This window comes from Ixodes scapularis, unplaced genomic scaffold (assembly GCF_016920785.2).
Source record: "Ixodes scapularis isolate PalLabHiFi unplaced genomic scaffold, ASM1692078v2 ptg002900l_1__unscaffolded, whole genome shotgun sequence".
NCBI classification, from domain to species: Eukaryota; Metazoa; Arthropoda; class Arachnida; order Ixodida; family Ixodidae; genus Ixodes; species Ixodes scapularis.
The window spans coordinates 1-12,607 of NW_024610277.1; the positions used below are offsets into that span (position 1 = coordinate 1).

The 12,607-nt window shown below is 41.6% G+C and overlaps 1 protein-coding gene across 1 annotated transcript in view; it reads right to left on the bottom strand.

Annotated features, from left to right (window-relative positions):
* Positions 1–1,716: 1,716 nt before the first annotated feature.
* LOC8039382 (scoloptoxin SSD14) overlaps positions 1,717–12,607 on the bottom strand; it is an 86,017-nt gene continuing 75,126 nt past the window's right edge. Inside the window, exons 10-11 of the mRNA XM_029995156.2 lie at positions 5,668–5,781; positions 1,717–3,858 (exon numbers count right to left, since the gene is read on the bottom strand). Coding sequence (XP_029851016.2) covers positions 3,712–3,858; positions 5,668–5,781 — 261 coding nt within the window. The 3' untranslated portion in view covers positions 1,717–3,711. The remainder of the gene's footprint in view (positions 3,859–5,667; positions 5,782–12,607) is intronic.

Sequence of the window (12,607 nt, forward strand, 5' to 3'; positions counted from 1 at the left end):
AACGAGAATATTTCCCAAACCGGTTGGTTTCTCAACAAGCTGTGTAAGGTTCAGAGTAAGACACATGTCTAGAAAATGTGCGGATGTGGCCGAGCCTACGGATGATAGGTTTGACCAATCGATTCTCGACTCACTAGTCTCTAATATAATACCTCTTTGTACGCTGTATGTAAAAGGCTGTATATAGTTTCTCCTCACTTTTAGTGTGTGAGCGATTGCTCCTGTTGTGAGTGACCTCATCTGAATAAATATGTACGAAAGATGTGTATTAGTTTCATGAGACTGGAACACAGAGTCACTTCTTGTATAGGGCACTGCTAAGTGTAGGCTTTGAAAAAGGCCTCTACTTTGGGGAGTTGTTTTCAAATTCAAATTCGTTTATTTCGCCGCAAACAGTACATTTGTGACAGGGGAGCGCAAAAAAAAAGCTGCAGGCCTGCAGCTTGACGAGTCCCAGCGCCCCAAAGCAAGGTAAGAGCGGCACTGGCACATACAGACAAAAAAGAACGAATATGCGCACACATACATTTGCATAACCTATATTTCTTTCCCAATAAAATAATGCAACATGTTTCTAATAGAAACGAATGCCGAAATAAAGTATGACAGGGTACCCAAATTTAAGAAAAATCGAAGGTGGTGTTTTTTTATTTGCATCGGAAGTTTTCGTTGTTTGATTTTTTCCCCCTTTTGTTTGCCTAAATATATCCCAACTATCGTATCACTCTGATACCTAATTTATTTTAAAAAAAATAGCCATAATCAAGTAGAATACTACCTGCAACTTATATAATAATGATCAAAATATTTCACGAGATACAGGCCTCCAAATTTTGCCATTTGTCGTTCGAGCAGGCATGTTTGGCACTCTTTAGAAAAATAAATAAAATTTAAATAAATACCATTACTTTATATTACAAACAAACTGTACCCCCAGTTCGGTTTTGAAAAGTATTAGAATTCTTTTAAGTTTATCCTTTTAGTTATTCAGTTTCAAACGTGCTCCCCCCCCCCCCCAATCAGTGCGCATTAATACAACTGTCCCCAAATTCTATTCACCTCAAAGATAAGCGTGCATTCGATAATATCATACACTAGACAATTGCGTATAAAAACATCAGCTGATTTAAAAATGTCGACCAGCCACCCTTTGGTCCATCTTATCTGAAATCACCCTATATACTTCCTTCGCTGTCCAGTTGCAGATTGATCTGTGACATCTCCTGTGCTTCTCTTTTTTGACAAAAATAGCACATCGCGATACTTCAGTTTTATATAGCATAATGTTTTATGTTTGACAAAAATAGCACATCGCGCTATTTCAATTTCAGATGGCGTAATGTCTTATTTTGACCTAAAATAGCACATCCCGCTACTTCAATTTCAGATAGCGTAATGTCTTATTTTGGCCAAAATTAGCGCATCGCACTATTTAAATTTTATATAACGTAATGTTTTATTTGGACCAATAATAGCACATCACGCTACTTAAATTTTAGATAGCGTAGTGTCTTATTTTGACCGAAAATAGCACATCCCGCTACTTCAATTTTTATAGCATAATGCCTTATTTTAACCAAAAATAGCACATCGCGCTACTTCAATTTCAGAAAGCGTAATGTCTTATTTTGGCCAAAATTAGCACATCGCACAATTTCAATTTTATATAGTGTAATGTCTTATTTCCACCAAAAATAGCACATCGCGATACTGCAATTTAATATAGCGTAATGTTTTATTTTGACAAAAATAGCACATCGTGATACTTCAGTTTTATATAGCATAATGTCTTATTTTTACAAAAAATAGCACATCGCGCTATTTCAATTTCAGATGGCGTAATGTCTTATTTTGACCAAAAATAGCACATCCCGCTCCTTCAGTTTTATATAGCGTAATGTCTTATTTTGACCAAAAATAGCACATCGCGCAGCTTCAATTTCAAAGAGCGTAATGTGTTATTTTGACCAAAAATAGCACATCTCACTAATTCAATATCAGATAGCGTAATGTCTTATTTTGACGAAAATAGCACATCGCACTATTTCAATTTTATAAAGCGTAAGGTCTTATTTTGACCAAATATAGCACCTCGCGCTACCTAAATTTTAGATAGCGTAATGTCTTATTTTGACCAAAAATAGCACATCACGCTACTTAAGTTTTAGGTAGCATAATGTCCTATTTTGACCAAAAATAGCACATCGCGCTTCTTTAATTCCAGATTGCATAATGTCTTATTTTGACCAAAAATAGCACATCGCTACTTTAATTTTAGATAGCGTAATGTCTTATTTTGACCAAAAAGAGCACATTGCACTACTTCAATTTCAGATAACATAATGTCTTATTTTGACCAAAGTTATCACATTGTGCTATTTCAATTTTATATTGCATAATGTATTATTTTTACAAAAAATTAGCACATCGCGATACTTCAACCTTATATAGCGTAATGTCTTATTTTGACCAAAAATAACACATCCCGCTTCTTCAATTTTACATAGCGTAATGAACTATTTTGACCAAAAATAGCACATCGCGCTACTGCAATTTCAAATAGCGTAATGTCTTATTTTGACCGAGAATAGCACATCGCGCTATTTCAATTTGAAATAGCGTAATGTCTTATTTTGCCCATAAATAGCACATCGCGCTATTTCAATTTCAGATAACGTAATGTCTTATTTTGACCAAAATAGCACATCACGCTACTTCGATTTGAGATAGCATAATGTCTTATTTTGACAAAAAATAACACATCGCGCTATTCAATTTCATATCGCGTAATGTCTTATTTTCACCAAAAATAGCACATCCCACTACTTTAATTTTATATAACATAATGTCTAATCTTGAGGGCTGTGTGTAATGAGCGATAGGAACCTTTATCAGTTGCACGTGTTTAGGCGATTAGGATCGAGTTTGACGATGATTCGTGTTTCATTACATCAGTTGGAATTTGGCGCCTGTTCGTGTCGTACGTGTGTCTTTTTTCGTCCTGTTTTGTTCGCGCCATTTATCCTTTTAATTATGGCTATCGTCTTTGACGAGATTATCCAGAAGAGCGGGGATGCCAGCCACATCCTTACGTTGGGATTTTTTGTACTTCCAGAGCCCTTACAGACAGCCCTTAATCAAGAAAAAGCTATTACGATTCGGCATTTATTTACATCTCTCCGAAGATCATTAAGCAGGTTTGGGATCAGTGAATCGTGATGTTTCAATATCGTGCGAAAACAGGTTTATTCGTATTTATTGACCGCCCGATTTCCGAATTCATCCAGGGCTTATTTTGCTTACGCTTCGCGCTTACTATCTTGATGGGAACATGAATAGCTACCAAATTCAGTATATTATGTTGAACGATATCACGCGAAGTATTCACATTACTGGACACGCATTTCACTTCAAAATCAGACCGAAAAATTTATGATTTCAAACCTCGTACTCTCGTATTCCCCTTTGTAGAACATATGTCTTTTTTATTTAAGTCATTTAGGTTCTAGCCACCCAATCAGACGGTTGATCGTGTGAACGGCAGGACGTCCATGAAATGTAATTGCATTCTGAGACCGTCCACAGAACCATATGACCTCTCAGGGCACGAAGGAACGGGCGAAGAGAGGCTGAAAAAGAGGTGCCTGTGCAGTGGAAGGCGCGCGTGCAGTGATTGTTCAGGAAGGGTCCTGAAGAGGGTCATTGGATGCATCAGTCGCCGTCAGAGCTTCCTCCCCTGCGAAAGTCGTAATTGGCGAAGATTCGGCCGTTCCATCTCTTGATGCCCCCGAGGAAGCTGAGCGGCCCGCTGGAGACAACCACCTTGTGTCCCTTTTGCTCGAGGTACTTTATAGTTACCTGTGAGGTACCAAAAAAAAAAAAAATAAAGTTCATATGCACAATTTTGTAGCATAGTTGAACACAGTGCAATGTTATGTTGCGTAGAGACAAGAAACTTGAAAAAGAAGAGAGCAGTTTCTCTCGGTATGGCGGTCGGAAAACGGTATAAGGGAGGTGTCGTTGTATATTCGTGTCTTTGTACTTTCTCACTTGATTTCGACGACCTGGGCGCAGACGTCGCTACTTGCCGATTGGGCCAAACATGAAGCACCAAACGTGAAGCAGCGAGACTTTTGTTCCTCAAAAAAAAAAAAAACAGTTTCGAATTAAGCGAGTTTAATTCACGCTTTAAAATACCAATTCAATCCTACCTGTTCGCGTTGTTGCATGTGCTCGTCATGTTTGGTAGGGCTGCATGTGTTGGAATGCATAGGATTCCTGGATTCCTATTGCGGGGCCGTTTGAGCGTACCACGTTTACGCGGTGTTTTTCATGACGTTCTCTAAAGGGGCTCATTCTCGCGAAGACGTGATATTTTCCAATTTAACAATTTTAAATATAACGCAAAAATTTGCTGACACGAAGATATCTCTTTGCAAGCAAGGAACGCGTAGCTTATCACTCCAAGTCGCAAAACATAGTGCCCGCGAAAATTAAACCGTTTCGAGCATTAACCGAGAGCGCTGCTGGGCAGAGATACTAAAAGCCTATTCCAGATTAAAAAAAAAAATATATATACAGGTATTTAAGGCCGAAATAAAGTTGCCGGGATACATTTGTCTCGGGTGTAACCGGATATCCCTGAATCACTTCTGCAAGAACGGGAAAAATATCGCGGATTATAGAGACTGATACATAAAGAAATATATTGTTCAAGGAAAGGACATATAGAGCTACATTTCAGGCGATCGACACATATATACCGTATGCCATAGTGACAACGGTAAGCTAGAACCTATGATTTTGAAGTGCACGGGGCTTCAACCCGCCCACCCTGAAGATGTTACGTTTTTGGCAGTACCACTAGGTTTTGCTTGCGAAGGTTCGAGGACGGAGGAATGAAGGATTATATTAGGAGAAAAACGTAGGTTAAAATATTGATAGACAAAATGCAGAAAATTGACGGGCGAGGTAATGTAACGCCACTAATATATAGCAAAATTTAAATTGGAAATTCTAAATGTTTCTAGACTAGGTAGCGCAAGCAATAACGCCCGATACAAAAGAAACAATCCATAACATCCATCCATTTATCTTTCCCACGATAGAGAATATACGCTCGCTTGTGGTTGCCTTGTGGTTGTATAGGCTTTGGCTGTTTTTGGGCACGCAAAATAAACAAACAAACAAACAAACAATGCCTCACCAAAAAAAAGTCGTCTTTACAACACGTCTCGCTAGAGAACATCGTTTGGCTAGGGACAGAGAAACGAGGTGGGCTCCTTTTGTCATAACCAAAGGCTACGGGACGTAACGAGGTTCAACTTCATTAACTCGGCGAAATTTGATCTTTATAGAGAAGCTTCGACGATAAAGCACCTGAAAAATAAGCACCGATTTCCTAACGGTCATTTCTCGCAAGCTTGGCGCTTGGCCAGAGCGTTTCGCGAACCCTTGGTTTCAACGACTCTCCGGTGTGCTTCGTAGCCACCCATCAGCTTAGTTAACTTCGGTGAAGCTGCGGGTTCTCTTTCTATAAGGAAGTCTTGGCACTTGCGACATCCGTGGAGTCTTCATAGAGTGGCCGCCAATGTACGTTAAGCTCGAAAATCGTTTTTGATTTAAGGACTGATATTCGAAGTAGCAACGGTATTTCTATACACCCACCTCAGAAAAATTCTGTTCGACGTCAACTTCGTTAGGGAGCCATTGGTGGTGTATCCTTGGGGAGTCGATGGCGTCTTTGATGGTACGATCCTGCCACAGGCACCGCATGCTTGCCTATTTAAAGAGACGTGGAAATCCTTGCAGTTAATTACGGTCTTTATCGGTAACTGCGCAAGGAGACCACCTGACCATATTTAAAATTACCAGTCTCGTGGTGAATGCAGAAAAAAAACACGATATAAATACCGCCTACCATTAGCTCCTATGGGACTCCTAACCTATGAAACACCCGTTAATTTTTGAAAATGTCATTCGCATTAAACATGCTATCGTTTGTCTTACGAGAGTTGCAGGAAATGTAAAAGGCCATCTGTCAATCTACCTTCTCCAGCACTCACAATATATCTAAAAAAAATTGACGAAGGCATTTATTTGGATTTCAAGCGTATTAATATGCTTAGACTCTGTAAAGGAACAGTATACTCCAACAGCAAGGGACCTATGCAATTTGACTCGTTTGATGCTTTAACTTTTGTCTATGAGCTTAAATACTTAGAGGTGTTTGCTAATAAAAGGCCGAACTGGAGATTTTTCAGCTGAAATGTCCTCTTTGAAAAACTTGTATGTATATCTCGTCGATACCGGATCGCAGTTGAGCTCGTGATACGTCTGAGGGTGCGCATAAACAAATGCATTGAAATTCGAAGAGGTGGTGCAAGTCGTATCAGCGATTCAGCATTCGCCGCAATGAATAAAGTAGGACTTTGTGCATTGCCTTGTGGTCCCCGTGTCTTCGCTGACGTTTATTTCTCTTCCCCCTACTTGTGACTATAAATATTTTTTGCTGGTACAAAAAGTTTCTGATGCAGCGTACAGTGCGACCTCGCACGTGCAGTAGAACGTGTGTCTGTTTTATAGAGTCAAAAGCAAAACGAATATCCAAGAACATCGCAATGGCTAAGTTCTGAGATTGGCGCTCGTGCTCGATGGTCCTAACAGGGTCAAGGGCCAACCCTATCATGCATTTCAGAGGAAGAAATCTAATATTTTGTTCTCGCAACATGCGATTTAATACAAAAAAAAACTGTGCAGACGTAATTTCACCATCACTTCCATTAGGTTCCCAACACAGCTAGTGAGACTTACGGACAAAATGATTATAGTACAGCTGATCTTTGACCACAGTTGAGTCCTTCATTCTTGGCTGACGCTCAAGAATGAAGGACGTGTGCGGCAGTTGTTCCGCTCCGATATCTGGGCAGCGATTCATTGTGTGCTTGGGCGCGTATAATCACAGCTTTCACTGCGAGTGTGTCGATACTCGTGAAGCTGATTACGACCGCCTCGTGAAAAAGGATGTTAGCGCGTTTAAATGCGATGCGTACACGAAGCGCCGATCCTCGGAGACACTACTGGATAGTCCGGAAACGTCATCTTCGGTTCAGGTTAGTGACGAGCTGTCGGGACTTGTGACGACGGAGGTGCACGGAAGTTGGTGCAGGAGCTCTGCAGCAAAATCGACGGTTTGTCCGAAGTGCGCGCGCTACGAACTGACAACGAATCTTTGCGAGTGAACCTCGCGAGGAACAGCGACCTTTTCCGCAAATGTCTGAACGCCGACGTCCAGGGTTCTGCACATCAGGTTGCTTCAGCACGTACCCGCTTCGAGATGCTTCAGCCGCTCCGACTGTCCTACATGCGGCCACAAGTTGGCCAACTGTTTCCGAAGCTTCTGAACACCCCCCGGAAAGAGGGTATCGCCAGGGTCTACCACCCACGCGAGTAGCATGGCCACTCCAAAACGGTGACCTGCGGCAACGTCAGCCTAGTGTGCGCCGTGGGTCGGCTGGTGCCAACGCAACCGGACTCCTGACAGCGAGCTCGGATCATCGAGAGGCAGCTGGCGCAGAGTGCTCCACGAGGGCGGCCAGTGCAGTCGTCGACGAGGACGACTTCCAACAAGTCCCCCCACGTCGACGTGTGAAGATCCCCGTGGGCTCCGACAAAACCAGTAAGTTGCGTGCCATGGCGAAGCAACCAAGAGAGGAGGCTCTCTTCATTTCACGATTATATTTTGAGACAACATGCGACGAACTTTCGGAAACAATGTCCTGTGCGCTAGGCAGTCAGCGCTTTACTTGCACGAAGCTGTCTTCTAGATTTAACAGCTACGCTTCTTTCCATGTCTCGGTAAACGAGGAAGACTTTGATAAGCTAGTGTGTCCTAATTTGTGGCCGGACGGTGGCCTTTTTCGGCCCTTTTTGGGACGGCTCAGGCTCGATGACAACGAAAGTGCTGGGAACACCGCAACTAGTCATAGCCCTGACCAGAGTCGCCCTTTAGACTAATGAATATTAATGCGAGGAGCGTCGTCAACAAACCGCAAGAGCTTAAAAGTGTGCTCCTGACTTACGACCCCGATATAACAAGAATTACTGAAGCTTGGTTGAACAAGGAAATATCTAATAGTGAAGTTTTCATAGATGGGTTTAATCTGTTTCGGCGAGATCGTGCCTCTAGGGGGGGAGGGGTCGCACTCCTCAAAAACAACAATTTTGAGTGTTCAGTTATCGAACAGAACTCTGATTGTGAAATGGTTTGGGTGTCCGTCCGTTGGAGTTGTCACTCAATGCTTATAGGGGCACCGTACAGGTGCCCGCAAGCTGGTATAGAAGTGCTCACAAAATTATCTGAATTTTTGTCAATCGACCTAATTAATTTTTCACATGTTATACTGGCTGGAGATATCAACTTGCCAGATATTGACTGGGACAACATGATTCCTATAGGAAGCTGTGCACACTCAAGCCTACTTGTAGATATTGCTTTTAGCAATAACTTAAACCAGGTAGTGAGATGCCCCACGCGCCTGTCTAGTGTACGTGCTTCATTGCTAGACCTTGGGTTTTTATCAGAGGCCATTGCCAGAAATAATAATATATCAAATGTAGAGGGCATATCTGACCATGCAATAGTTGTTTGTGATTTATCTCTCCGGCAAAATACGAGCGGCACTAAAGAGCTGAAACGGTTCCGGGATTTCCCTAGGGCAGATGATGTTGGCATCCTCGATATGTTGGAAGAGGCATTTGAAGAATTTTCTGAGATAAGCAATCAGAACGGTGTATGTGTTGATAAGTTATGGCTTTTTTTAAGAATGTTGTTTTATCGTGTATTGACAGATTTTTTCCGGAGCTTTCAAGAAATAAGAAGCAGAGTTCTTAGATTACACGAGATATTTTACACCCGAAACTTAAAATACACCGTATTGAAAGGTACCAACCAATTTTAAAAAGTACGCTTCCTTCCCTTCGCCAACAACTACGAGTACTTGTGCGCACATCTAGGTATTATTTTTACAACGTCAAAATGGCAAACTTGCTCAGGGAAAACCCCAGAAAATTTTACGCACATTTGAATAAAACAAATTTAGCTATCAATGAACTTGGCCACAACGGGAACACGCTCTCCGATGAACCGAGTATAGCAAGTAAAATGAATAGTTTTTTTCTACTGTTTATACCATGAATAATTCCATAATGCCACCATTTACTCATCACCATCGTAAAATTGGCGACTTAGTAGTGTCAGTAAGTGGTATTTTTGATAGCCTTCTCCGACTGGACGTTAAAAAGTGACGCGGCCCGGACCGGATTCCTAACGCATTCCTTCACAGGTATGCGGAATGGAGTGCGAGGTATCTTTATGAAATATACTTTTGCAGCTTAAAAACTGGCGAAGTTCCAAAAGACTGGAAAGTAGCGAAAGTTGTGCCAATTCATAAAAGTTGAGATATAAAGTGTGTTTCGAATTACAGACCTGTCTCACTGTTGAGCACATGTAACAAAGTTCTTGAACATTTTCTCTTTAAACACGTTGTAACTTTTTTAGAATCCGCAGAATTTTTGGTAAAAGACCACCATTGGTTCCGACGTGGTTACTCAACAGTTACTCAGCTGCTCCACACATTCCATGAATTTGCTGCTACAGTGGATAACGATGGCCAACTGGATTCTATCCTCTTAGATTTCGCGAAAGCTTTCGACAGGGTGTCGCATCGGAAACTACTGTTCGAACTTAAGCAGATACTCGATAACGATTACCTTTTACGTTGGGTTGATTCATTTCTTACGAACCGTCGACAGTACGTGACTGTTGGAAAAGCGGAGTCCCTGGATTTGCCAGTCATGTCAGGAGCACCCCAGGGCTCGGTGCTCGGTCCTTTTGTTTAGCGTTTACAAATAATCTGCGTGTAGATAAGCCCTTGATTCAGTGCCGTCTTTCGCCCACGACTGTGTTTTTTTGCCAAAGTGTCACGCACTTTCGATCAATTATGTTTGGACAGTAGCCTACAATCTGCGTTTTCTTGGTGTCAAACATGGCAGATGGATTTGAACGTAAAACAATGCGTGCAAATGACAGTAACACTAAGGAAGCCTCCAATTGTTTTGCTATTCTATCAACTCAGTACCGTTAGAAAATGTCACTTCTTATAAATATTTCTGCATTACCATCATATCTACTTTAAGCTGGTCTGTTCACTTAGAGAACATTATCGCAAAAGCGTCGCGTAAACTGTGGAGTCGTCGAAAAACTATGCGACATTGTACCCCGGAAACTAAGCTTGTTGCGTACACTACTTTGATTCGTCCATTATTGCAATACGCGGACATTTTATGGGACCCGTATTCACAGTCATTGATTGACAAACTTGAGGGAGTGCAAAAAAAAAGGCACTGCGATTTATGTATAATGCATACGGCATGCACACGTCTATGTCATCCCTTTATGCGTTATCCGGATTAACCCAGTTATTGACCCGCATAAAACTGAAGCGTCTGAATTTTTTTGTATAAATTAATACACGATAAGATTGGAATGAAGTTCGAAGACGATCTGGTGTACAATCTCAGTCGAGTCACACGGCAGAAGCATGACAATCTTCTTCGAGAGTTTCAATGTAGAAAATACATTTTTAACTACTCTTTCTTTCTGAGAACTGCCCAAGACTGGAATGGCCTGCCTCACAACATTACAGGCAGTGCCAACTTCAACTCGTTTGTCAGCGACTTAGATGAAGTTTTAAATCCATTTGACTAATTATTTGCCAAGTGTTACCTCTGTTTATTGGGAAGCGTTTGTACTATATGCCTTTTACTTTTTCTCAACTATGTTTTTTGAAGCCATGTATAACTAGAGCTGTGCTGTTGTATATGCCACATATGTAATCACATGCCTTCCCACAAAAGTAGGCCGGCATTATTATTCAAATAAAAAATAAAATAAAGGAATGACCTTTGTCAGCTTCCACAAATCTGGCAGAGTTTTTTTTTATTTTTTATCATAGGTAATTAATATCCTCTACAAGGATAATAATAATATCCTTGTTGTAATAATATCCTCAAAAAGATGTGCAAGTGCTTCCTGTGTTACGCTTTTGTTAATGATTAGGAGGTTTGCGCATACCAATCGGCCTCAATGCATCTTCTAGTCCCGGAATACTGGAATCAAAAACGAGCTGTGAGTTAATTATTTGAGTTAATTACTTCCTCAACGCTTTTTCACTGCGGCCTACTATGATACGTCATATTCTGAAGATGACATCGCTTTCCCACATTGTGTAAGCGGGCCACAAAACTCATTCGCCACTGTAATTTCTTAGGTACTTCGCGAAAGGGCCAAAGCTCGGGAAGGTCTTTGATATCGAACTGTGGACTCCAAAGACCGCACCATATACTCCATATCATTTTGGCCTCGGTAAAAGGGGAGAATCTTGCACAAAGCTTTCTCCTCCTTTATTTATAAGATTTTGCTTAGACCGACGCATTTTAGTGTAGAAACACTGCGCCTCGCGATAACCCTTACTCTCATTAATCGCCGATGTGTTTTGTCAGCACTTCGGCGGATAGCTCGAAGCTTCTTGTATTCACCGTTTACACCACCGAAATCTCTCTGAACTGACACCCTTTTGGTGGCCTCGATGAAATTCTGGCTGATGTCCCGTTCGAATTCTTTGACTGTATTATTTTCTTCGATTTCTCTCGTGCTCAACAACAAAATATATTCCAGTTTGTATAAGGTACGCGTGACATGGTTGTTGCGATCTAAACCGGGGATGGTGATTAAGTTTTGATTAATGATCACTGCAACTGGTGTCTATATCTATGCCCCGTTCCTGTCACGAGAGATGTCCGAAGAACCCTGTGAGAGATAAAGTCAACTGGAGTAGTTGGCACGTTTTTGCTATGCTGAGTAGCCACCGCTCAGGGAGCTTATGTTATAGTAGTCCATAAATATTCTCAGTCATATTTTTTTTATGTTACCTCGTTGAGATTATTTGGCCTAGTGCAATGGCAAACCACATCTTTACGTACACTTTTTATGAATGACGTTGGCACAGAAGTCGGCCAGCACTGTGCGTCGGTTGTCCCGAATGCACGAGTTGTTCTGTCTCGCGCCACTCAATGATCCTTGCTCGCGACGCAAGGCGCACCACACTTCTCGGTCCTGCTAGCGAAGCGATGTCGAGCGTACGTTCTGCTTCAGGGGATGCTGAACCAAACATTTCAGTGTCTAGAATGTTAGAGTTATTATAATGTACGCTAGAGGTTCAAGTGGCGCTAGTGTGCTGACGCAAATTGAAGCAGACAGCAGCCAGTCCAAAATTGACTTCCGGTAATGCATTTCTATGGGTAAGAGTGAGTGCATTTCTCCCCGCGCTCGATCATAAGAGCAAATGTCCGGAATAATTCGTACGTACTTGGTAGCTTGGAACGTTTCTCAGTCAGGCCGATGAAATAATTGGTCAGTTATGGCATTTATCTTTCAAATTCATCGCATTAAAAACAGTGCTTTAACGACTCCATACGTGTATTTATGTGCACTGTCGGACACAGTTAGCGCTAACACGACGCGGCGCTTTTCAGCATAAGGGATATA